Source organism: Corvus cornix, chromosome 12 (assembly GCF_000738735.6).
Source record: "Corvus cornix cornix isolate S_Up_H32 chromosome 12, ASM73873v5, whole genome shotgun sequence".
Taxonomy (NCBI): Eukaryota; Metazoa; Chordata; class Aves; order Passeriformes; family Corvidae; genus Corvus; species Corvus cornix.
The window spans coordinates 13,562,738-13,590,039 of NC_046342.1; the positions used below are offsets into that span (position 1 = coordinate 13,562,738).

Below are 27,302 nucleotides of genomic sequence, written 5' to 3' on the forward strand. Positions count from 1 at the left end.
CAGGAATGTCCATTTCCGCAAGCAACTTTTAAGGCTTTCTGGACTGCCAATATTGCACACAAGATCCTCTGCCTTTGCTCAGAGGAGGCACAGCCAGCTGAAATGCTGCCATTAAAAACTCACAACAAAGACAGCATGCGAGATGCACTCCTTTCCAGCAGTGCAGAACTTGCTTTCTTTCCCCCTCCTGAAGCTTGGCAAAAAAGCAGTGCATGTTGTGCTCCAAAGATATTTCTGTACAGGAGAGATTTCTCTAGAAAATCAGGACCAGAAGGAAACATCATTAAACTCAAAATCTCCTTACCCTCCCAAGCTCTTTGTCCTCCAGAGCCAGCACTCCTGTGCTCTCCGTGAACAGCTTCACCTTCACTGCAGGAAGCGCATGGGTTGTTGTGAAGTCTCCTTGGGTACCCCAGCTGTGAAAAGAAAGAAAGCAGTGTTCAGCTCAGCTGGCAGGTCAGCAGCAACACTGCTTGAGCACGAAATAGTTAACCCAAAATATGTCTGACACAAGCCAAAGTGGTTGGGTTGTGTGAGTGACAAGGGCATTAATTATCTTCTTTGAGAAATGTGGGACAGATGTTTGGAAAATGCATGATGGTCCTTAGGGGGAAAAAAGAGAGCATTAGGGAGCAGCATGAAACCAAGTTTAAGAGAACTTTCTTATTTAGAAAGAACACTATGTCTCCTGCAATGCCAGCCTGTGTTGTCACAAGAGAAGTATAGGATTGAAGACATCTGCACCCAGGACGTCTGTAATCACTCATGCCTATGCTCCTCTCTTGGCCAATTAACCTCTCCTTTCCAGGCTGAGAGTGAGGATTGCTTTTTCTGAAGAAACTGCAATTTAACCTGGGTCACCTTCCAAGTCTCAGCCCAATCCAAGTTTAAGTTCAAGTCATTATGTCTGGAGTAATCCTAGATTGCTAGGACTACAGAGCAGGACACCAGCTCCTTGTGGGTGGGACTGCAGTGGAAGCGCAGGAAGACGCCACCTCTGCAACTACACCATGATCCACTGTCTACTATTTGTACTCCATGAGTCATTCCATGGCTTGGAAAGGAGTGGTATGGAGGCTGAATTATCCATAGCCTCTAGACATGCATGTCTCTAGAGAACATCTACAAGTTTCTGCAACCGCAAGTTGCCCAAGTGCACAGAGAACATGAACTCACTCCATGTGGGACCCTGCCAAAGAGCATGCCATGAGGAACACCTCTGAGTGATGTGGTGGAACACACACTGCAACCCAGAATGCTGCAAGTCAGATGAGAGATTACACCATAACTCACTAACCACTTCTATTCACCCTCACTCTGTTAATGACACTTTCTCACTTTAGGCTGTCCTCAAACTAGATCCTCTGCTGAAGAAAGGCAGTTCCGTTGAAAAGGCTCAGAAGACATGGTCCAGTGACTAGATGTTCCTCAAAGATAAACACCAAGCACCAGGTTTAGCATTTGGAAAGTGATCAGAAAAAATAATTCACTTCTCCTTGTGCTCTATGAGTATGGGTTTATGCTTTGCTCCCCACGGAGCAAACCTTGTCTAACTGAGCTCAGCAGATAAGCGTGTTCAGCACAGAGCTGATTAACAAACTTGGGTTCCTCATTGGCTTTGCTCTGAAGCTTCCTCTCCTGGTATCACTGTTTCACATGTTTTGGTTTTTATGATGATGCATCAAACTGCCATCAGTGCCAGAGACCAGAAGTTTGGTTTAAATTATCTACAGTACTATAGGTCCAGTCAGGTCCTCTACATCATATCTTTTTCATGTGTGAGCCATCAACTACCTAATAAATGTTTTAAGGGCAAGAAGAAAGAAACAATTTTCTAATCACAGTTTCAGGTCACAGGTTATGTTTTCTCTCAAAAAACTGCACTGTCACCAGGAGGGAAAGTAGGAAGATTATATTGCTTTGGGTAAGAGGCAAAGTAAGAAAATATCCAACCTTACACTGTGTATTTTGACAGCATCTGCTTTATAGAACTCATATCTCTGTTTACTATTAAAAAGCTCTTATTTGTTGAAGCATTCCCAGACCATATGTTATCAACAAATGTTACTAACCAAATACAAACAGTAATTTTCATTAGGTTTCCTTCATGGGAAGAACATTAACCACAAAGAGAATAAATGTTTCAAATGACAGCAAACATACATAGCAAACCCTTGAGAACACTGGTACTTACATATTCATACCCCCAAAAGCCTTGAAAAGATCTGTGCCAACAAATGGAGACCATCAAAAGTTGAGTTTTGTGCTGGTTGGAACCTGTGGTGATGTCATTAGTTGCCATAGTGATGCTCAGCATAAGGCCATAATTCATGCCACTGAAACATCATTTGTATTCAATCTGAGTACCCAGTTTATCTGGGCTGTGTATTAAATTATTGTTCAGAAAATTAGCTCTGGACAGTAGCTAGGTATTAGGATCTTCTGAAGGACTAACAGTGTAATGGTTTCATTTCCATATTTAATCACTAATCAGGTTATCACTGCAGGAGTTCATTTGTTGGGAAAGTGCATTGGGACCCATTGTGGACAAATGCCATGAAGTAACCATGCTATCTTGTCCCCCTGAGACAGAGCTCATGCTGACACTTCAAAGCAATAAAACATCTGCAAATGAGGACAAACAAATGTCATTCTGGCCAAAAGGATATACACATACAGATGGATACATACGTATGTACAAACACCCCAAAAAAGGTACACAAGCAGAACAATTCTGACAGTACTTCCTCAGTCAGGACCATATTAACTATCTGAATCCTGCCTGAACCCCTCAGCTCAGCATTTCTTATTGCCCAGTGCATCCCAGAGTCTGGAACCGATAAAGAAATGCTGCTGTGCATAGAGAATTTACTAGAATCATCGCCCTATTTATGGAATCTGTGCTGTTCCAGTGCTATCACCAGGATCTACTTTTGTCTCCAGGGTTTCTACTTAGGCATCAAACTTAGGATAAGCAGCTAAACTGTTCTGGCTGCAAAGTGCCAGAGGTTGAGATATGCCCCAGGTGCTAACTTGACAGATGCTGACCCTTGTTTTACCTTTTACAAGCAAAGTAAGGAGATCATCACTGTAGACTTCGTGTCTACAGATTCACCTAGAGGTGCCATCACAGTTACTGACCAAACAGCCTAAAGTGCTGGCATTTTATCCTGAATGGAACATACAATGACACATATCAAGAGGGTGTGAGTGGCCAACAAGGAAGAAAGGTCAGTTCTTGTCTCCCATTACCTCCACGGCCGCTTGGAGCTCTTGTAGGATGGGCTCACCTGTCTGATTTCAGGAGCATTTGGGAGCTGTCACAGACACCGCCCTTACTGGCACATGAGGGGCAGTGATGCCATTGCCAATGCAGGTGCCAGGCTGCTCAGAGCTAGCTGCTCTCAGCTGTCTCACACTGCTGATCTGACAAACCTTCAGGTTGATGCTATTCAGTCCTTCCCAACTTACGGCCAAAACCTGTAAGACCAGTCTCCTCCTGTCAATACCGTACCAAGCTCTTACCCTTTCCTGTCATAAGGTCACTGCAGAAACAACTGTCTTCATCCTGTGGAAGTGCAGTGCTTTACTGATCTTTGTCTGTAGGGCTGAGGACTTCTAAAATGCAGATACAGCAATTATAAAGTTAAATTACCACATAGCTAAAAAGACAAAAACATTAAAACACTGTGGCACTGCTATGTTAAAATATTCAATTATATTCATATTTGGGATATGAATAAGGCTTGAACAAAATCCTGTCAGGATCCCTGTCCTGACTCATGTATCACATGAAACTAGGCAGGAGTGTCTCTGACTTCAGCTGCTTTTCTTCACAATATCCCACTTACATGACCTAATATACAATTTTCTCAGCTGTCCTTGAGAGACACTGATTTAGCAATTTCTGTTGAACTCTAGTATGTAAGTTCCTCTAAAGGAAATTTTAGCACCCATGAGCTTCCTAAAACTGAACATATACATTTAATACCCAGGAAAATTCATTAAATTCTTTCATTCATATACTGTGGTCTCCAGCAAGTCTGCTCAGCCCCTGCCTAATTTGAAGCAGTCACCCTTCTTCCAATAATGCTCTTGTAACTTGATGTAGCCAGAACACTGATGTCTGTGATTTCTATAAATAATGAACAAGTGTAACTGGTTATATTGCTGGGCCATGAATCAGCCCTGCTAACCAGGCTAACAGGGGAGCAGCTGCAGAGCCATGTGCTTTCCATTTAAATGTCATCTATGACCGGTTCTCAAGCACTTCAAAATTACCAGAGGACACCTTTTATCCCTCTTCAGCTTGCACACAATAAACATAAAAAAATCAGAAAATGAAACTAAAAATGTGTACTAAAGGAGAGCTATGCTGTCCCTCAAGTGAGCTCACTCCAGGTGAGCATGACACTTAATGGACACAGCAGTATCCTCGGACAGATCTTCTCTGCCAGAGATGTTGCCCTTCTGCCTTGTTCCCATAAATTCACCACTTAAGTAAAAAAGTCTTGCAGAACAATATTCCAACATGCTGGCCAGATTTGCAGGAGTTTACTGAGCAACCTGTTCAGTATAGTTTTTCCAAATTAACCAACTCAGTAGTAGTGCCTGTTCCTCCCAAGCCAGGCACCGGAAAGGTAGGACATGGAGGCTGCTTCCATCCCTGCAGGGTCACCAAAACCAGCAGCAACATCACCCACTCTCCTGCACAGCCAGTTGCCTGTGTACAAGGGCACAGAGGTCCAGCTGAAAGGTCTTTAATATATGTGACCATGTCTGGGACAACAGTTGCAAGGCCAGTTTAGCCTCCCTTGCTGTCCTCTACTGTCAGAGTGGGATCTGGTGAGGCCAGTCTGGCTGCCTCCCTCCTTTGTGCAGTGCTGGTGGAGAGGGTTGTGCTTCATGCACTTCTCCTCATTCACAACCCTCATCTCTCCTCTTCTGGCATGTCTGTGTCCCTCATGGTGTACCTGTAGCTTGGTCTCCAAAGCGAGCTGGCTGGTGAAGGGAAGCTCATCAAGAGGGCAGCACAGACAGCAGCCTGACAGACACTGCCTGGGCTTGGTGACTGCTTAACCTTGTGTGGTGTGATGCTTTTAATCCAGCCTTGGTTTCTTATCTTACCGTGGTGCCCAGTCATGGTCCCTGCTGGATCTGGATCCTGCTCTGAGGATGGAGAGTTCAGATCCCACTTCATCACTGAAGACTGAAATGCTACAGTCTCAATTTAGTTCTTCCAGAAATCCTGTCTAACAAATGATGGTTTTATTTCTTTAGCACATTCCTCCCCTCCCAGAAGAGACCTTTAAATCTTGGGCCATAAATCATGTATGCCCATGCTTGAGCACTGGGAAAAACAGAGCAGAAGCACACCAGGCATTGAGCTAACCTACCTTCATGTAGCACATGTTTTCCTCCAATGTAATGCTAAGCTATGTTTCTTTTCTATATATTTCTAGAGACACAAGTGAGGAGGAAAATAACCAGGTTTAAAGTATGTTTAACAGTTAACTATAGATGACGAAGCACACAGGAAAGCTTTTTACTATATTCTCTAATGCTTTATCTATACCAGCCATTCAAAAACACGAACAAGAGGTTGATGACCACAGTTATCAGTGATCTTTCTGAACTTTCCTTGCCCATACATGGAGGCGGTAGTTCATTATAATTGAGCACACACAGACTTAGCTCAACAGCAAAACTTGATGCAGAGAAGGCATTAATCCCACCAGGATGAAAATACCCATCTTTTAAAATGAAAAGAGTGCTTGGGAACTTCTAGGAACACCATAAACGAGACAATGGTGAGCCCTTCACAAGCAGAGGTTGGAAGAGCTGACATCTCCTTGTAAGGAGCTGTGCTGGTGAGGCACTGAACTGGCAGGGATGTGGCACCACAGATGTATCCATGACACATGGCAGAGGCAGGTACTCACACCTGCACCAGCTGGGTCACAAATCCATAATAAATAGAAGCAGGGTATCCCAAAGCCTTTGGAAAATATGTACTCTTTGCAGTTCTTGTGGGTAATGGCAATGGATAAGAGGTTTTTCGTTTGTTCTTTGGGACTCGAAAATACCCAAAGGCACAGAAGAATTCAGGCTTTTTTTAGGCACTCCAAGAAAACCCACAGGTTGGGTCACACAGCTGGAGATCTGTGGGATTCACACACAACTCCACACACAACTCTATTTCAGCAGGAAAATGCCATAAACAACTGCCAGTTTGGAGATGCTGTGCTGGGGACAGCTACAAACTGGTTTGTGACTTAACTGCAGTAGAACTACAAACCTCAGTTGAAAACCCACAAATTTAGTGGACTGTACTACTGTGTTCATGTGCCTCAGTCACCTTCTTTGCGCTCCTGCTAGTGCAATAAGGAGAGATCTAATTAAGTCAGTAGAGGCAGGCCTTAATTTGCCTCATCCCAATTTAGAGGCAGCAAGCAGATGAAATGATGTCTGACACAAAGCGCCGCTGTCTTTCCACTGCTAGAAAGGGGTGCTGGAGGTGACTGCTGCAGGTTCACAAAAAAGATTTGAAATTAAAGTCTCAACACATATAGATGCATATACATTGCTCTCTTTCTTAGCACTCAGGTGCTAAGAAAGGCACCTTTCCATTCTGCCTGTAGAAATGCATTGAGAATGGTTTGCATGCATAACACATCTTGATTCCCAAGGGCTGCTGAGCCTCCTCTGGCATTCCTCCCACGGTAAAACTTTGATGTGTTTGCTCACCTTCAAAACAGGATAACAAAAGACATCAGACACAGATTGACAACGCAGCCTATTTTTGTTTACATTTGTTTCCTCCCCTCCTTTTCTCCTGCCAGAAGAGCCTTTCAGTCCCATCCCCTCGGAATAAGCTGAGCTGAAGTGGGAGTGACAGCACAAACAGATTTGATTCCTCCTAGACTTTCCCGCACAGACTCTGCAAGGATTTAAAACCCGCTTTCACTGATGCAGCACCCATGCAGGTGCTGACAAGTCAACATTCTTGCAGGCACTGGCTGGCAGAGGTGGCTGTACCTGCCTTGCCTGGAGCCACGAACACCAAGCAAGGCCATGTCTCTGCATGGAGCACTGATGTCTGTTCTGATGGGATAACCCAACAGTACTCTGAGTGAATCCATCGTTTCCCATGGCACCTTAATTCCTGCCGAGCATACAACACTCCCTCTGCTAGAATAGAGCACCACTGGTAAATATTTTGCTTACAAAAAGGGTGTTTGTTTTCCCAAAAATACCACTGCAGAAAGCACTATGGTGTTATTTAAAAGGTGAGCAGAGACAGTGCATTGCTAAGGACTGGGCTCCTTCTACAGCAGCTAAGAAGGTGTTCCAACCTCACGCATTCCATGATCTATTCATTTTCTGTTTCCACTGTTCTGAGACACAATGTATGTGTCACACATGCAGACACCATCTTGCTTAACATCATGCAGACAGCAGTACCAGATCATCTCTCCCTCCAGGAGCTGCAACTCCCACATCCTCAAACTGGCTACGGCAGCACTACGCTGCCAGCTGAGAGAGAAATATGTCTCGGAGAGCATCACATCTGTGCCTGATTGTGCAAGGTGCAGAAGGAATAGGATAAAGCTGACAGAGACTGCAGCAAAGCAAAGCCTGCAAAGGTCTGCTCTTGATCTGCTTGTGGCTCACACACAGTCCCCACAGATCCTGTTCCAGTGCCAGCACAGGGCACCACAGCCAAGAGGAGCTGCTGAAGCTGAGCACACAGCTTTAGGAACCCAAAAAGGAATGAACTTTGCTATGCAGAAAATACAGCTTGATTTGTGTTTCCTGAGAATGACTGATATACTGGGGAAGTGTCATGAGGAAGGAAAAAGGGAGGTGGATTTAATCACATAATAGCTATTTATGGCCACGAGATGGCATTCCTGCCCCAGAGATGTCCCTTCTGCCATGCCGGCACCTAGCTCAGGAGCACACATCCCTCCTAGACTGCTGCACCCGGGGCTGGACTCTGCAGCAGAAATCCCTCAGCTGGTTTGGGTGCAAAATTGTGCCAGTGCTATTCACCACAATTTTTTTGGGTATTAACAGGGAAGAAAAAAAAAAAAAGTTGCATGATTACTTTCCATTATTTAAATGATGACTGCTTTTCAAATGTCCTGAGCTCTTGCTTAATACTATCACAATTAGAAGAGAAAAACTCAGCCGGAGGAAATGGAAATGAAAGCCCAGCACTGTTTTACTGGGAGGTCTGAACTGAAAGAAAAATTGCTTTTACAAGGGCTGCCTACTGTATGTGCTCCATCAGTGTATCTGCTTTGGATACAGCATGAGTTTACAGTTTCATTCATTAAATGCCTGTGTGCATTTACTGCCTGTGTCTGTGACCACTTCTTGAATAGGGTGACTTCAATGCCACACACATGCTAATCAAAGTTTCCTTTGGCCAAAAAGGCTCCATTGAACCAGCCACAGAGCTGCTCACTTCACAGAATGATTAAATTCAAATATGATTAATTACTTCTATCAAATCTTGTCACCCTGGAAGAAAGCACAACTGCAGAGGACTGCCGTTGGTTAAGGCCTGGTCATGATTTTGGACTTAATAAGGCTATACTCTGCCAGATTTACAGAAACTTAGTATCTCATAAGCAGAGACCACAGAAAAGGAGGCAGAAATCCTCTGCCTGAAAATACAGGTTACTAGTTTGTGCCAACATAATCTAGACTCTCCTTTATAAAACTTTAGTAGAGAGCAGTGAAATGTTTTCTAAATGTAAACAGCAGAAAACAACACAAGATACCCTTCCAAAATCAACTAAAAGGAGGAACAAGAAGAGTGAGACCATCTTTTGTTGTGCCACCACTCACATTTTTGCTGTCCTACATTTTTCTAAGCCAGGATCCATGACAATAAGCCCAAATCCAGCCAGACACCTGGGTTTGCCTTGCCTAACTTCTGACAGCTAGAAGCAAAGTCACACTAGCATGTCCTGGGTCAGTGGGGATGGGTGGACAATTCTAGCAGGTGATGCCCACCCAGCCATCTGCAAGCTCCTCTCTCCATAAGCATGTCTTGTCCTCCTTGTCCACGTAATGACAACAGTACGTTGCTCCCTTTAAGTGCTTTTACACTTAGTTCTGTGGTTTGTTGGGAGATGCAGCACATTCACAAAGCCAGTCACTCTACCTTCATTTCACAGAAAGGACATCTAAAATGTTGAAAAATCACTGTCAAGGTTGGTCTTCTCATTTCACCATTCCAGAGCTTTGTCCAGACAGCAGCAGGCACAGTGCCAATTCTTTAAAGCGTGTTCTCTAACTCCCTACACTGCTTTGCAGCAATAGCAGTGCCCCCCGTTAAATAATAATGTGCACTACTTGTACACAGCACTTAATAAATAAACCAACAACTGGGCCCTTTCATATGTCTCATCCCCCGCCTTTCCCTGGGCAAATGTGCAGAACTTACACTAAGGCATGGCTTAATTTTTTTTTAGAACACCTACTATGAGCAATAAACAGCATGACTGAACATATCCCAGAACTCGCATTTTGCAGTCCTCCTCTTAATCAAGCACTATTTCAGATCACTGAATCTCAATCTCATTTCAATGTGCTTTTGGTTTTTCCTATCCCCATTTCAAGGTTGCAAGCATAGGAGTTATGAAGCAGATAGGTGTCGATGAAAATCGCCTTGGGCATCATCATGCCTTCTGGAATACTTAAATTTGAATGTATGTGCTATCACAGGAATACATAATTCCCAAGTGCATAGGAACACTCAAGAAATTAGACAGCTGGCAAGAAAAGTAAGACACTCATCTGTGAAAGAGAAGGTGCATGAGCTCAACCCTTACTAGATACCAGAGAATCCATGTGAAAGCAATGCTATGTGTGTTCTAAAAGTCAGGGAAAACACAGTCAGAGCTTGCACTTACTTGATACTGGAAGAAACCAAGTAAAAGGGGTAAGTGTAAAGAAACAAGCCTTCAATATTCTTCAACACAAGCTTTTAGTGCAACAGTGTAGTACAGGACAGCATGGACTGCACGTGAGACCTTTGGGAACAGGGCCACACCTGGGATCACCATCTACAGTCCCAGCAGAGTATTCCACAGCTGTCCAGGAGGCTCCTCCACAGCAGTGTGGCTGTCTGAGTTACAGTCAGAGTAAGAGAATCCCTATGGGATCTTGCCTTTATTCTGGAGAAAAACTCAGCTGCTTAATCTAAAGCAGAATTTTTGTCCCCCAGTGGCTGAGCCGGATAAGAACCAGCCCTACAGAACAGCTATGAAGGAGTATCAGAAATGGTTCTGAATTCCTAATTAAAAAGGGTAGTAAATCACTTGCATGAAGACTTGCCATAATAGATCACATGCTTGCACTTGGGTAATAACCTTTTAGTGCATATTTTGCTGTGCTTAATGACTTGTCCAAAGCCTCCACTTTCAGAAATGGGAACATCACAGCATAAATCTCAGCAGCATTATGTAAATACTGTCACATAAAAGGGGATTTGAAGAGCAGGTCAAACCAAGCTAACGGCAGAACCCTTCAGGTGCAAAGTCATGCACAGTCTTATCAGAAAACTGCCTCCTAGGCATCCTAAATGGCTGTAGTGAAGAAAACCTGTGTCAGGGATTTGGACACCACTTTGCACCCTTCAGCCTTAGACACAGGGGCTAAAAGCAACTGCCCTAAAGTCCCTGTCCCTGTCATTGTCACCTCTTAGCCCAGCAGCATCACAGGCTCAGGGCATCTGCACCATGCTCACAGAGACCAAAGCTGAAGACCTCTCCTGGAAGACATTTCCCCAACGGATGCCTTGGGGCAGACTGACCCTCTGCTCCGAGCCTCACCCCAGGAACAAGGACTGTACCTCACAAGCAATGGTGTCTGATTTTGCTGTACTCAATGACTTGCTTTAACACATTCCTAAGGCTCCCAAAGGTTCCCTAAGGAGAAAGAGCAGCAAACATCTGCACAGCTGTGAAATGAAGTCATGCGACTGGAAAGGCAATCCAATGAGTGTGGGTAATTAAGACAGCTTATATTTAATGCTGAAGCCAATTAGAGGAGTGAGGAGGAGTGAAAAAAGCAAGAAAAAGCAGCTACTTCTTAAAATTTCCTTTTGCTTTGTTTTTCACCCAGCATCATGAATTTTGCTTACACAGGGCTTAGCTAAGCATGCAAACCTAAATATGAATGTTTGCTTAAAACTGTAGCCACATAGGACCTGTGCCTGAGCTTTGCCATGTATGGAAGAGATGTACCAGGCCTGGCAACAACAGCTGTACTGAGGGATGCACAACAAGAATTAAACTCTACTCTCACTCACATCAACATAAACCCCTTTAGTTTAGCAGAGTCAAATTAGTTATATGGAATATTCATCTGGAATTTATGCATCTCAGAAGGACTTTTCTCATTTTACCACTGGGGAGTGTTCATGGCATCTCCCAACAAACCACGGCAGCAAAACACTGACAGTGACAGAACACTCCTATCACACTCCTCTCTGTGCAAAGCCATTGGGCATCACTTGAAACTCCAGGGCCTGAGGCAGGGGCTTCCTGAATGAAAAGACCAGATTTTCCCCTTCCACAGACAGAAAAAGCATCCCCACTTGCCAGCCTCCCTTCCCACAGGGCTTCTCTCTTTGCTGCTCAGTGCCCATCTCCCAGAAGGAGAAGGCGACTGAACAGCACTATGGAAGGATGCTGTGCAGGTCCTGCCTCTCTTCGTGGTCAGGCAGCGGGCTCTGATGGATGTGGCACACCAATTCGAAACAAAAACTGTGGCTGAGTGATAAGCTTAGAGGTTTGGTGTAGGGATGTGAACAAGAGCAGCCTGTTGCAGCAGAGATAAGCAGCAGAACTGTCACAGCACCTTGGAACAAATCAGGAAGCAGCATCAGAGCAAGCACAAAGATAAAACCAGACACTCCCATCTCCTAGGGAAGTGGCTAAGGGAAAGGAGATGGGACAGGTTTAGAAGTTTACCAAAGACATTACTTTAGCAAGAGTGAATTTCTGGAAAGGGCACAAGGCTCAAGCCCTTGGTCATGACAAACATAAGACGTGGCATGGAGTCAGATGAGACCCATTGAGTGTCCTTTCTCCAGCACTGCCCTACAGCACATGCTGAAGAAAACTACATGGAAAAAAATCCCAAGCAATAAAGAGTGATCTTTCCTCCTTCAGAAAACAATAAGCTTCATCCTTCATTCTCTGAGCTACTGCACAACCCTCGCACTAGGACTGAAGAGACTGCTCTGCAAGTGGGATATATAACATCAAAATGAAAACAACTTTCAGAGGAGCAGCCCACACCCCTGTCCCTTCTTGGCATGTCAAATGCACAGAAAGGTTGGCCGGATTCTTCCCCCACTAGTATTTACTGCTTTTACCCCAAGTGGTTCAGCTCAGTTCAATGCAGGAACACCCAATTTTCACTACTGTGAGAGAAGAGAGAATGAGACTTATCTGGGTGCCAAACTAAGTCCAGGTGAATCTATAGCATTTATTCACATGGCACATAGGTCCTTGCTGTTGTTTGGGTCTCTTTCTTTTGTTCTGCTCACATCAGAGAAAGGTGATGTAAGATGCTGACCATGAGCACTGCTACAAGCACAGGTCACTGTTTAAATATATCCAGCAGCTTCTCTAGACACTTTAGGACAGGGGGTTGTGGCTGGATCTTTTGTGCTATTTCCAAATCCCTTGACAACCCTGCTCTCAGGCTGCACAAACAGCAGCACTACTAACACAGCTCCTGGAAGGGCATTTTTGAGACACGCAGAGGGCAGACCACAGGCAGGTATGCAGGGAAGGGGGGGAGGAGTATAAACCCCACTGCCATCTGCAAGAATACAGACCCAGCATGAAATGAAGTAAAAACCTTCTTAAACTGGGATTTGGCATATCTTTTAGAGGCATCTGTGTGTTAGGCCATAATACACAAAAGCTTTTTCTTACACAACTTATTAAAAACACTACTAATAAAACACTGCAAGCTTGATCTGAAATGAACCTTGCTATTTCAGGTCTGGCTTTCTCTAGAACTGTGCTATCCCCTGCATCTGTGCTGAGGGAGATAATCCTCACATGAAGGGATTGGGCTTAAAATGTCAGGAATCCAACATGAAGCCTGAGAAGAAATAGAAGGCCAGTATTTACTTTCGTCCCAAAAAAACACACTCCTTGCACACAGCTCATCTGATCACTTGGTATGTGTGGCTGCTAACCCTGCTGCTGCCCTGCCTCTCTCAAGAGCTGCAAACAGGATTCAAGCTCCAAAGTCATTAAGATGCTTTCTTCTCAAAGACTGCTGGTTTTGCACCAGAAAGATGAAAGAAAAATCTCTCACAGACCTAGACCAGTGCTTTTGGAAATCCTTCGCTGGCTGGAGAATTGCCTTTTGCCATTAGAGATGTGGAACCTAGGCTGGAACTCCTGGCATGGCATCGAGCTGAAGAGCAGCCACCATCACCAGTGTGCTTGGTGACTTGGGTGCTCTAGCTGAGGGCTGGCATTTCAAGGACACATGAGAATATAGTGAACAATTCCATGAGTTAGGTGAAAAGATGTCCTACAAGGTTGAGTGGCCCTGTAACACTCTCCACCCCAGGACACAGGGCTGTCATAGAAAAGTGAAGTCTTCCAGTGAATCTTACTGTTCAAACGTAATTTTTCTCCCCTGATGCTTACAGGAAATTTAGTCTTTTGTAGTCTGTAGAGCCTCCAGACAATGGCAAAGCTGAATTTCCGTTTCAAGGCTGGAAGTTTAAAAATGCTGCCTGTTTCCAGAACCGTATTCACTGCATATTCTGAGCATGGGTGCTTAACCCACATTTTTTGAACCTCTGAGATATAAAACTTCTGGGATGTACAGAGGTAACTTGCTTCAGTGTTTACAGTTCCATAGTGCTGAGGCTCAAAATCCCCAAGTGTTCCTCACCCCGAGGCAAGGCAGCATCCTCTGCCAAAGCACACAAATCCCGGGATTCTGGGCAGCGAGCAGTCCCTCATGCCTTCACTGAACTGCTTCCTTTCTTTAGGGGTGGCTTGCTTACTATAAAAAGTATGGAAGCAAACATGGTGTATATTATCTCAGTGAGACTGATGTTGGCATCTAAACTAGCACTTCAGAAGGCTGTTTTGCCTGGCCATAAATCTTTTGTTTCTAAGGCAGAACTGCTCAAAAATGCACCAAAAACTTCTCTGAGCTGTTTCTATCACTGCCCTCATCACCAGAGTACCTGAGGGCCTTCAAGTCTTGTATTAAGCAAGATGACAAACATGTCACATTTGGTTCATTCTCTCTTTTGTTCTCTAAAGGAGAACTTAGGTACAGTAAATTGCTTTCACAGGGCTTTCGTTTCCTCTGTCTGCGCTGCTGTGCCTGAGAGGGGAAGCAAGGTGAAAGAAATACCTCTAAAGCAGAGAGGAATAAAGGACAAGCTTTTTGTGATGGCCTCCGATGTCTGTGAAGGTTATTCTAGAGCCTCAGCTTGGCTGGTCTTTGGTTCTGGAATGAAAAGGTTCTAGGATCCTCTAGGAATACAACCATCAAACCTACTCCCCTCCTAAGCCATTTCCATAGGTATCAGCCCAAGTGCTGGAGCAATCCAGAAGACTTTAAGCCTGGATCACACCTCTACAGGAAGCCAGTGGAGAGAGAGGATGAGTGTGATACACTTGCATAACTTTTATCACACCGCAGCACTCAGTGTTGGTTGCATTTTCTTGAGGGCTGATAGCTTCATGCCCAGACACTGTACATTTAATTGTAATAAAAAGACCCACTCAAATGAAGAGTTCATTCCTGCAGGTCTTATTTTGAAAGCAATTCTCACAGTAATGGTCCTACTTCTCGCAGTAAGAAGACCTGTGTATGGAAAGGCAGACCCTTTGAGCAAAAGTGGGATGAACAGACCATCTAAACAAGTACATGTAACTCAGGAGAAGTGTGCTTTTTCAGTATGAATAGTAGTAATTTCCACTAAATAAAGCCCAACTTTTTTCACGGAAGCAATAAGAATACCTAAAATAGTGACAATTGTAGGTTCTCATGGAAATTTTGCTCCAAGCACAGCTCTCTTCCTTCCTTCTCTAAAGGAGATTTCAAAGCAAATTGAAAAGTAAGCCAGGCAGCAGCACTTTCCCTGATTTGGAATATTGTTTTTTAATTGCTTACTGCAGATTCCTGCTGCTCTGGTGCAGCGCAGGGCATGAGGCAATTTCTGTACCTCTGTGAGAGGACAGCAACAGAGGGAAGGCAGCCTGTCCTTAGCTCTGCTCTGTCCTGCCTCCATCCACTGCCCCTAAGCTGCCTGCAGTGCTTGTGCACTCCCATGTCTTGCAGCCAGGTGGTTCTGGATTTCCTTCCATGAGCTTGAGAAGTTTCTGGCAAAACACCACTGAGGACTGGCCACTGGGAATGGAATACGAGCACAATAGCACTGCTCCCTACTCCTGGAGGAGGCTTCATACCACCTTAGCAATTCTTCACTGTGATGAAGTGCATTGAGAATTTAAGTGTGAAATCTCTGCAATCATCCAGAGAAAAATTGTCTCAAGTCCATAGGGGTTCAAGTTAACTAATCCCACAAACTGGAAAGGAAATAAGCCATTCATCATTTTCTCCTTCCAAATAACAAAGACCAATCACTACTGGTAGGTGCTTAACAACATCCAGGTAAGACAAAAGAAAGCCAAGTACGGGGTCAAAAGTTGGGATTTGAGGACAAGGTCAAAGAAGACAGAACAAGATTCTGCCCTTGAATGGGACTGGGCCAGAGAGGCCTCAGATAAAGCTTTAACTGAGTCACTTGAAGCTTTTCCCAGCTCCTCTCTTCCACCTCTGGCTGTGGCTGCCAGACTGTGTCCCTGCCAGCTGTTCCCTTTCTCGTAGGACTGCCAAAACCCTGAGTGAGGGCTTTGTGAGGACAAGATAATGTACCTATACCTGATAGTAGCAGTTCAGATGGACACTCAGAAAAGTACTTATCTAAGCACATGCTTAACTCCATCCCTATTTAGTAAAGCATTTACGTATAGGCACAAATTTATGTCTCTATGACATAAGCCTCTCATTAATACTTTTTTCCCCTCGGTCAGGGCTTATGTGCCATTCTTAGCTGCAGGACAACACTCTGCACGTGTGGAAGGCCATGTTTCTCCTCTGCTTCTGAGAGTCCCCTCTGCCCTCACCATGCAGGAGCCAGAGCTATCTGCAGTGACTCGGCAGCACAGAGATGGGGCAGAGGAGAGCGTGGTGGAGACACCAAAGAGCAAAAGCAAAGCTTACGTTGGCTTTGAGGCTTCAGCCTGGTCCGTCTGCAGTTTCTCCCCACCTTCAACTTCCATGGTGCAGTACACGATGCGGTTGGGGGCCAGCGACTTCAGACCCTGCACCTCCATGATGACAACCTGCAGGCAGAGAAGGAGAAATGTAAGAGGAGCAGCTTCCTTCAGACCTTGCTGCAGCTGCTGAACCCACAGGGTCAGCCAGTGCTGGGGTCCTTCATGGTGCTGCTGGATGCTCACGGTGGCAAGTGGGCAGGGACGATGGCACTGCCTAGGCTGAGCGGGGACTGTGGCAGCCAGCCAGGTCTCTACGGGGACCAGGATTCCCTCTGACTTCACATGGGCCCACTGAAACCCTTGGGTGTCCAGGGCTGTACCAAGCCTCAGGAGATGGGGTTCACAGACATGGTCCTGCCCCATCTAAAAGTGCCTTAATATGTGAAATCCAAGAAAAAAAAAAAGCACACAACTATTTAGCTTGTGCCAAAAGCATATTTTTCAAATTAATCATAGAATGGTTTGGGTTTGACATTTGAAGATCATCTGGTCCAATCCCCATGCTGTGGCAGGGATATCTTTCAGTAGATCAGGTTGCTCAGAGCCCCATCCAACCTGACCTTCAAAAATGCCAAGGATGAAACACCTACGTCCCAGTTGTTCCCTGTTCCAGTGTCCTACCACCTTTATCAAAAACATTTTCTTTTTTATACTCAATCTAGATCTACCCTCTTCCAGTTTAAAACTGGTGCCCCTTGTCCTGTCACTCTACAGCTCTGGTAAAAAAATAATAAAAAAATATTTCTTCATCTTACTTACAGAAAATCTTTCTTATTAAGAAATCACCACCTAAGTTCCGGTGGTAATTAATCTTTTTTCTTTTTTCAAAGGTAATTAATTCCATTAACCACATACCTTAAACATTTCTACAATAAGCACTGTGGGACTTTCTGATCATGTTTTATTACAGCTATCTATGCAGTATATACACAGGGGTTTAAAATTGCTCTCCTCAGGTCTTCTGATCTGTCTGGAGCTGAGGATCCTCTCCCTGGCACACAGAGCTCCACAAACCCTCTGATGAGTGCACATTTTTGGTAAAAGCTTTCTTGTAGCAGGAGTTTTGTGCACTCAGCAGTGCCCAGACCTGCCAGCTCCTGAAGTCAGTGCTTCACTGGACTTTGACTTCCTACCAGATGGGGTTCAGCTGGAGCAAAGCATTTGTGACACCCCATTGTAAGGGTGTCCCTTCACACACAGCTGTACACACTGCACAGCTTCTGCAACAAAGGGGGCTACTGCTTTGTGATAGTTCCTTGCTCCTCCATATGGGAATGGTTGGAAGTCAGGCTTATTTGATGCTGCTCTTAAAGGCACCATCTCTGGTTTCACAGCCCTAGTTTTAAACAAGACTGAACTGAATACCATAAAGATGGTTTCAGACATTTAACGAGTTAAATTCTGAGACTGGACAACCACGGTTGTTAAGTTTTGCATTAGCATGATATGTATAACAAGAGACCCCCTAGGAAGAGAAATAAACAGGAAACTACACAAAAATAGAATACTCTGATTTTTCTGCATCCTATATTTTTGACTCCATCCTGATAGTTGTTTTGACAATGTAACATAAACCCACTCATTGACAGACAACAACAATTCTGTACAGGTGAGCTGATGACTCCTCAAAGTAAATAATGCCTACAAATAGACCACAAATGTGTTTGCACAAAACCACTGAGTTGGCTGAAAATGGCTACTGAGTAAGGGCTACTGTTCCAGGACTGAGGCAGCCTGTGTCAGAGGCATCAGCAGCACCTGCCTTCCCCTGGGCTGCACAGACAAACTGCTCGACAGAGCGCTGAGCAGAAAGTCAGTGCACAACAGAGAGCAAAGAGCAACCCAGCACAGCATAGTATTTCCACACAAACTGCAAACCAATCTGTTGGGTGAATTCAAAACCCCAGCAATTTTTAACAATTCTTCAAAGAAGCAATTCTTGCAGGGAAATACAGCAACACCTCCAGCTGGCAATAGTTAAACATGCTGATATTTACAGTGTTGCATTATTGTACTGCTTTAGGGGACAATACAGGCTCAGGGTTACTGAGATACACTTGGTAACAAACTGCATTAAGAGGTCAGTTAGTAACGCAGATTTCTGAGCCACTTGATATACATCATCAGGAAATGCCAGACAGTGCATATCACACCGATCGTTCCAACAAGGTGGTGAGACACCTGAAAGGACAACAGTGTTCAATCACAGGCAAAGCTTCCAGTAAACAGAGTAATTTCTACTCACCTCTCTCTACCTAACCTAAATTTGAACTGAGCAGAAGTTGGCTGCTGTGCTTTTTATTCCCATGAACTCTGCACACTGTTGTGTGCATGTAGCTTACCTCCAGGGAGAATGACAACACAACATCTGACTTGGAAAGCTGGTTCTCGTTTTCCTCTCCCATGTCAATTATTGAGGTGTTGTGGCTACGTTTCAACTTCTGCAGCTTGAACTCAGAGCCTCCTTTAGACACAGGCATGCTCTCCAAGTTTGCCATCAGGAGATTGACAGATGACTTCAGCTCCTCAATGTACATGTTCTCCATTTCTTTGGACACAAACTTGGGAAACTTGCGCTCCTTGGATTTGGAAACAAACACAACAGAACGAATGTTTGTGACAATCAACAACCACTTGTTGCAATGGAAGAATCTCTCAGGAGCATCTACAGAAGTTTGTGAGCAGGAAACTCCTACAAACCAGATGACAAATTACAGCTTCCCCCTGGATAATGTAGGAACATTATTGCTAGTTTTTCATAGAATTACTACTTGGTACTTGTCCAACTTCCCTGTATCTTGCATGCACTTACATCTCACTGACTTTTCTATCTGCAAATGGACTTTCTCCTGTGGATGTATTCTCAATTACAAACACTCCAAGGCCAGATCTCAACTGAACTTTGTGACCAACAGCAATTTACTAAGGATTCAGAGGATGCTGACAGTAAGAAATTTGTTTTCCAGTCTCCCAGTTGTGCCAGCTCTTTATAAAACACTTCTGAGCAGTTGCTCCATCAGGTTTCTAGGTGTGAAAGGAGCCCAAAGACAGAAAATCAGCCATGTGTGGGCAGGAATGTTTGGTCCTAACTGGAAGAAGGGGTAAAACATCCTTTCCACTACTTGCCAAAGCCTGAGCCTCCCCCCAAGAAGACAGCCTTTCACTGAGACCCTCCAGTGCTGCTTGCTGTCAACAGGAAATTTAAACTCTAAAACCAAAGGTAACAGTGAGAGCAAAATATGATGTTCCCCAATGCAAGTTCTAAGCTTTGAATGGCTGCCCATCACCAGCCTGAGCCCTACATCTTCTGACAACTCTTGCCATGGCCTGAATCTGCTCAGGATTTGAATGTCTCTCAGTGGGTTACAAGACACTGTGCAAGGCGTAAGACAGTGAGGTAGCATCTACAGCCAGGGAACAGAAGGCTAATGTACCAAGAATCTTGGTGGCAATTCACAACATTGTAAAATGCCATTTGTAAAATGTATGCTAGAAAAGAAAACAAGGTCATGTTTCTTCTAGAAGACTGTCATCAGGCTGCTGAAAAAGTTCTCCTCTGCACTAGTTTTTGCATCGGTCCTCAACAGCTTACCCACTACAAGCAGAGCTCACAGCAGCACTCACACCAAGCAGTTGAAGTAGTCATCTGTTTCCAGCCTCAATCTTGGGAAGTAATTCCCTCATGCAAATTAGACCTGACATATGATAAACTACCTAATCAGTCTACTGTACTGTCTGTGCATTATATAAGTTGCAAGTCACCCTTAGGAATAAAAAAAGCAACTTTTTTGTAGATTTTGAGAACTACTGCTGAAGCAATGATGTTCAGACATTATTGCTTTTTTACCCTGCTGCCATCCATCTCTCCAGGGACTGCAGTTTTGGCACTGCCCTCACAAAGCTCTTCAGAAGTGCAGCAAGGACTGAGACATTTCACTGTGTGCCACCAGCAACTTCTCGTATTAAGGCTAAAAATGTAGCCTGAAGTGATGTGTAACAGTTGAACTGGGACTATTTAACTGATGTTGGAAATGCAGAGATGTATGTGTGGTCTCAAGTCACCCATCAGATCGGAGATAAAGCTGGGGGAAGTCTGGAGTAAGACACTATCAAGAGAGCAGACAACAGCAAGAAAGGGCATTACTCACCTCCTCATGTACTGGGATCAGAGAGAGGATCAGGAATGGGGACAAGCATGGAGAGAGGCAGAGTCAAGATATGAGGAATGACCGGTCCAGCAGGCTGGAGCAGAGTGGGTCCAGCCCCAGACAGACATATCACTCTAGTATCACTACAAGGTCTTATTTAGTTGCCCCTACACCTGCTCCTCCTTGTCCTTGAGGTCAGGTGACTGGGTGGGAGAAAAAGCTCAGAGGACAGCAGATCTCTTGCTACTGCAGAGATAAATATACATACGCCTTGGCATCACTATGCTCTCAGCTGTAATGCTGCTCTATTTAGCTGCTGGAAAAGTACAACATGCAGACTGAAAAGCCTGTCCAGATTCAGCTTTAAAACATCTGCTTGACTTCGAGCATGATCCTCAAGCCACCTGGCTCCAAGACTGGGCTGATGCACTTCGATGGAGTCAGGCTCAGTGGGGGACCTTGCCTAGTGCTGCCCTAGTGCTGCACTGAGCTGCCCTCTCCTGGGTACACAGGAAGGTAAAAAGACCCAGAGCTGTGTCCTGGTATCCAGAGGCAGGAAAGCTGGCACGCACAGTGACTTTTGCAAGGTCACACAACAGGTCAGATGAAGCCTTGCAGAGCCACCAGTATCATAAGACTCCACAGCCTTTGCTGCCTCTGAAGTGCAAATGTCCTAGTGTGACTTTCTTAATTTATTAACGAGGCATTAATTTGCCTTGAGCATGGAATCTCCAAGACAGCCACCTCAGGGCTGGTTTCACAAGCACTGTAAGCCTCCCTGTGCAGCAAATCTGTATTAAGAGCTGCAAATTGGACATAAAAATAGAAATGCTATCCTTTCACTGAGCTGAATTGTGAACCTCCCCTCTGTTACAAGGAAAGCAGCCTTGCCCAGAAGGAGAACACAGAAGAGGATTCAAAAGGTCATTTGGGTGCCTCCAAAATGTGGTATTCACGGATCTGAAAGAACAAGGTTTCTCGCAGGCAGATGCTGGCAGGACCCGACATTCTGGAGAGAAGGCCTGCAGCAGTAACAGAGATTAAATATCCATAGTTGCAAACTGGAACACAGGTAAGGCCCTTTTACTCTAAACCACCCTCCAAGCTGCACGGTTGTATTTTGAAGGTTGAATTCTGCACAGGGATATGTCAGGTTATGTTGAGGAGTTTCCCCCTGACACTCTCTCGGACAGCCAGCAGTGTCACAGTATGTTTTCAGCATCCTTGGGGGAAGAATGGAAATGGCAAATTCTTATTTGCAAAAAATAATTAATGAAGCTGCAGCTTCTGCTGGCTGCTACTGAATCATGCATATTGTTATTCTACATGCCATAAAGAGAAAATGAAATAACAAAACCAGGCAATCTTTTTCTCGCACCCAGGGCCTGGGTACCCATCTCAGAACTAGAGCAGCCACACTCAGTGCAGGGGCTTACATTTCACTGCAAATGAATACTGTACATTTTCTTGACAAGAATAAAGTGGCAGAGGGCCAAATGCTGAACAAAAGAACTGCAGTCAGTTTGCTGTTTTGCTGCACCGTTGATTGGCCACGTGGTCCTTGGCCATCTCACTAATTTTATCAGTGAAGTAGGGAAAGCCAGAGCCTATGTCCCCAAAGACAAAACAGCAGCAGATGTTTAACAGAGGTGTTAGTGAGGAGGAGCTGTGCAGGCTCCACCAGCACTATTGTTAATGCCTGACTACAAATCAATACGCTCCGCTTTTCACACCCAGGCATATCAGTGTGGTTGCAAACAGCTCTGATATTACCTTTCTTATAAAAAAATCTTAATTTGGGCCCAGCTCAGTGCTGGGAGGACTGCTGCTGAAAGGCAGGCCCCTAGACTGAGCTTGTCTCCCTGATTAGATCTTTTTTTTGGCTTGTAGTAATGGTTTCTTGATTATCAAGAACAGCCAGATAGATCATTCCCAATGACTTCAGCCCCATTAAGGGCTTTATCAGTGACTCAGGGCATCTGATTAGAGGCAAGGATAAAACTTGGCCATACTGATGTCAATAGGATCCTCTCCATCATCTGTGATCCATTGGAGGCCATGTAAATCTGCACTGTGTGAAGGTGTGATTTGTTCCTAGGGAGACAGCTCCTTACAGAAGGGCCTCTAGGGAGATTTGCTGAGTGCTTGGTTATCAAGGAGGTCCTGTGCCTGCTGCTCCAAACAGCAGCGATGTCTGCAGGGGACAACACTGGCCTGACTGCTCTCATGCACAGTGTGAACTTGTTTGGGACAATACATCTGAAGGACCTTTATTGAGGTAGCATTTACCTACAGGCAGGAAATTGTGGCTCCCATCAGCCCAGCAAACAACACAAACCCCATCAGGACAATTCCTGGCTCCTGTTTTTTACACTCCATCACCCACCTTATTGTCTAGGACAGAAATGTGACCTCTGCAGATTCACAAAGGATTTATCAGGAACCTAAACTGTCCCAGCTCATCAGGACATTTCAAGAAATGCACATCACAACAGATTCATCTTGTTTGTTTCCAGCTAATCATTTTTAACTGGTAATTATTGTGAGAAGAAACTCATAAGAGAATGACAGGACCTGGGGGCTGCATCAAACTCCTTGTACACTCCTAAATGAAGAGGTTATTAGTAACAGTGGACTTTTTTTTTACCTTGGCAATTTGTTCTGCCATTTGGAGACGTCCATCTAACTCGCGTCTGATCTGCGCTGCTTGCTCATCAGGGTTGTCCAGCTGTACAAAAACAAAAGGCAAATCAAGGTGAAAAATTAACAAGTGCAGCACCTTTAGGAGCAGTTCAGTTCTTCAGGCTGATCACCTGTGCTACATTGTTGATAGAGTAAGTGGTGAGGGGCCACATTCTGGAACAGAAGCCCCCACAAAGGACAAACACAATGTTCACCAAACCAAAACACACAGTTTTTGATGCCTGCCCAGCTGCCTCCTGGGGCTGAACATCCTCCCCCTGAGGTGGTCTGGTGCAGTGTAGTCTGGAAAGTTACAACTACAATGATGACAAAAGTTCTGATTCTCAGCCTGGTGAATAATGAACTCATCTGTTGGATCAGCTGAAACACCACTTTGCCCCTGACCCACCACTTTCCATGGCATCTCCTCATCTGTCTGCCTCCACATCCCTTGCCTCTCTCACACATGCTCATGCAGATCCACACATGTGCAGGTGTTATTTCTGCACATTGCTTCACCATTGATTTTCCAGAGAGCTAATATTGACTATGGCTGAGATTGACGGAAAGTGTATTTTTGATTAGCTTTTGAAAGCCTTTGTTACGGATTTAATTCAGGAAAACTACAACGTGTCCTGACTGTGATCCAAATCCATTGAAGCTTCAGTGGTTTCATTCACATCAGCTGCACGATGTAACCTGCTGGTGTGGTTCATCTTTACATTCCTGATCCGAGCACCAGTACAGAGCCATGGATTAGCAGCACCTTTTCAGGATCAGCTGCCCCTGTTAATTTCTCCATGAACAAATGTAGCTCACAACTATCCTGTACCAGTGTGGAAGCACCTCGCGAAGCTGCTTCATTAAGGGTAGAAAATGTACAGACCTAGATTTCCATTTCTTTGCAACTCTGAAAGAGGGGGTATTATTTGAATTCTATCTGAGCTACAGTAATTGAGGTTAATCACATACTACCTAAAATAACTCAGGAGCTAAATTTAGAAATTGAGGATGCTGCTGTGGAGGAGGGTTAATTTTGCAGTATGATAATAAACTGCCTCACGCTTTCTGCACTATCTTGATTGTGCAGATGTTTTTCAGTGGTGCTACAGGTGTCAAGGAAAGACCTGACTGCAGAAGATTATTTTTCTTAGGAGCCAACAAGCAACCTAAAGAGTCTCTGTGGCTGTGGTTGAGTGGGTAAGGTATTCCTTTCCAGGGCTGTGCTTCCCAAGATTAAGTAGTGATGCCAAGCCAAGTAACCTGGTATTTAAAAGAAACAAAAAATATTTCCAGGGTGTATTTTCAATGACTCTGCATGATAGCTCCATGACAAAAGCTGATCTTTGGGAAAGCAATCATAGTATTAGTAGCCAAAATAACATTTTCTTCTTGTTGTCTACAGAATGGTACTAATGAGACAGCCCCTGCCTGTCCTCCTGGCACCTTCCAGCAGATCTCTTGTGACTAAGAGCAGCAGCCCAACAGCTCAGCCACTGTCTCCTCCTGTACCTGGGAAGGACTCCTGTGCCTGAGAAAGGCTCCTGCTGCCATCAAAGCGAGCAGAGTACATTTTACACAGTCATAACTCTATATAGGGCCATTAAGAGAGTAATGCTGGTGCCCATAAAATATACTTCACTTGTGAAATAAGGCAAGGTGCAAATGTGAGGCATGCCATTTAAGCAAGACCAAGTAAGGCAACACAGACCTTAATATCATTAAAACTCAATTTCTTAACTAGAGGATCAGCTATTTATTATCTGCCATATGCATGCCCACTTTATATTTAAGTACTTGACAGCCAAATACATAAATGATTCAAAAAGTCAAAGAGAAACTGAATTAGTTTCATTCTGCATTATGACTATGTTATGGGTGTGCTGTGAATAAAGCAAAGATATAAATCATAAGGTTGCCCCAGTCAATTAAATGTGAAAAGTATTATAAATTTCAGTATATATATGATTTGTCATATGCACTAGGCTTTTCTTCAGCAGTGTGCCACAAATACATGATGTACATAATTTGCAATTCTCAACTGATCATTACCCAACTGCCTGCTGGTAAATTAGACGTTTTCATATGTCTACCCACAACCACATTAGTTCTCTCTGCCTGCCCTGCAGAGATTATCTACATTGGTGTAACAGTTGTTAAAGCAAAAGAATAAAAATTAAAAACTATATGTAGATTAGGTTTGAAGTGGAACCCAAAACTGACCAGCACTGCAGCCAGCCTATCACTGCAGGCATTGCAGGGCAGGTGTCTACTCTAACCCCTGGTGAGGGTTCAATTGCAAGAAAAGGACCTTGCAATAAGACAGGTTTTTTTACACATAAACTGTTAATAAGGAATAATTTTCAGTGGGCACTAGTAAATAAGAGAAATGGGTTTAAAATGTTCCTCATGAGAACTTGACAGTTTTGATTGCAGTAAGAACCAGTTGCTGGCCTGCTGAAGCAATCCTTTGCTTCCATCCCCCTGAAACAATCTCACTGAGAGAATTTTCCTCCTGTTATCCCAAAAGGATGGGAGATAATCCCTCTACATCTCTGAAAGGCAGAAGCAGACACAAACCAACCAGCCTAATTAGGCTGTAAGATCTTCAACAAGATGCACAGGCACCTACGAAACCCACATCTGAAGTGTTTGCTGCATCAGAGATCTGCACATCACCCAGCCTGAGCTTTGTAGTTTTTAAAGCCAAGAGCCCAGGCTCACTTCCACTTATACCAGGAAATGCCAAAGGCAGTGCAAGGACATGAATGATATTAGGGGATTTTAAACCCCCATGTTTTTGGAGTCCAAGTGTTTTATTTAGTGTTTCTATTGAAAGCTCCAGCTTCGGCTTTTCACAGCTTAAAGCCAAACCATTTACAATCACTGCCATGGCTCCAAACGAGCCACTGGAGCAGCCCAGGCTGCCCTCCTCTTTCCTTCTTTGCTGTGCACAGAGAAGTTTGGCTCGGATTCACACCTCAGATCCATCCACCTGCCTGGGGACTGAGCAGGGCACAGCTCTCTTGCCATTGACCACAGTGAGAGGGCTGCAGATGAGACCAACCCTCCAAGTCTGGGGATGATGCTGGTGGCACAAGTGACATGCTGTACACAGCCCTTGGCCAGTTGGTAAGGGTACAGCGGATTCAGCTGTTCCACAAAACACAGATTGATGGGGCATGGTCCCAACAGACACAGGGAGTGAAAAATAACACAGGAGCTAAACCCACGCTCTGAGCTCAGCACTGCTGGGAATAACGTTGCAAACTACCGGGGTGTGTAACGAAATAACATCGGTATAAGCTAAGAGGGTTTATAATGACAGTGTGCAACATACAAATACAACCTTCAAGGCCTGGCATTTACGCTGTGGACATGACAGGTATTGTTGGTGTAACTGCCATCAGCACCAGCCAGAAACCACCAGGACCATTTAACAGTTTAAGCCCTCCCTGCCAGCCGCTGCTAATGCTGATCCCTGCTTCTCAGCAAAGGCAGCAGATGTCACAACATCCCCTTTCCTGAAGTGTAACTGTAGCCTGTCCCAGGGCATCTCCCATCCCATGAGAAAGGTTACAATGTGGGGGTGGATTAAGTGGCCCACCCATGACACAGGCTCCTGCAGAGGACCAGCCATTTGCAACGGGGTTCTGGAAAAATACATTCTAAATGCTCTGGCAGGACAAATGCTGAGCTGCAGCAACCTGCTTTATGCTGCATTGGGAACGTAAACACACCGGGTTTTTATTCTTCTGGAAAGAAAAGCATTTAGTCCAGGTCTCTATGAAATGTTCAGCTACTGCTTGTGTTGGTTTTCCTCCATAGCAGTATTGGCACCCAAGAATGGATGATCAGGTGGGCTGCTGCCAAGCAGGGACTGTCATGGCTGGGGGCACTCTGACGGATCCCCAATATTAATCTTCTCTATCCCTGTGTTCAGCACACCACCATGCAGCTGGGGGGGTCTGAAAATGCCACTTCGTGAATTATTTTCCGTGGCTGGAGAACTAAGACAAAAGCCATTACCCACTCATGTTCTTCCTAAGCCTGGCTTAAGTCCTGCCAAAATAATTAGTGTGACCAAATGCATGTGCTGTGCATGGTTATAGGT

At 44.6% G+C, this 27,302-nt stretch overlaps 1 protein-coding gene across 31 annotated transcripts in view; it reads right to left on the reverse strand.

Annotated features, from left to right (window-relative positions):
• CADPS (calcium dependent secretion activator) overlaps positions 1-27,302 on the reverse strand; it is a 210,863-nt gene that overhangs the window by 113,254 nt on the left and 70,307 nt on the right. For all 31 annotated transcript variants that reach the window (XM_039558671.1, XM_039558670.1, XM_039558664.1 and 28 more), the window contains exons 4-7: positions 23,154-23,234; positions 18,701-18,937; positions 16,303-16,424; positions 305-416 (exon numbers count right to left, since the gene is read on the reverse strand). In XM_039558671.1, coding sequence (XP_039414605.1) covers positions 305-416; positions 16,303-16,424; positions 18,701-18,937; positions 23,154-23,234 — 552 coding nt within the window. The remainder of the gene's footprint in view (positions 1-304; positions 417-16,302; positions 16,425-18,700; positions 18,938-23,153; positions 23,235-27,302) is intronic.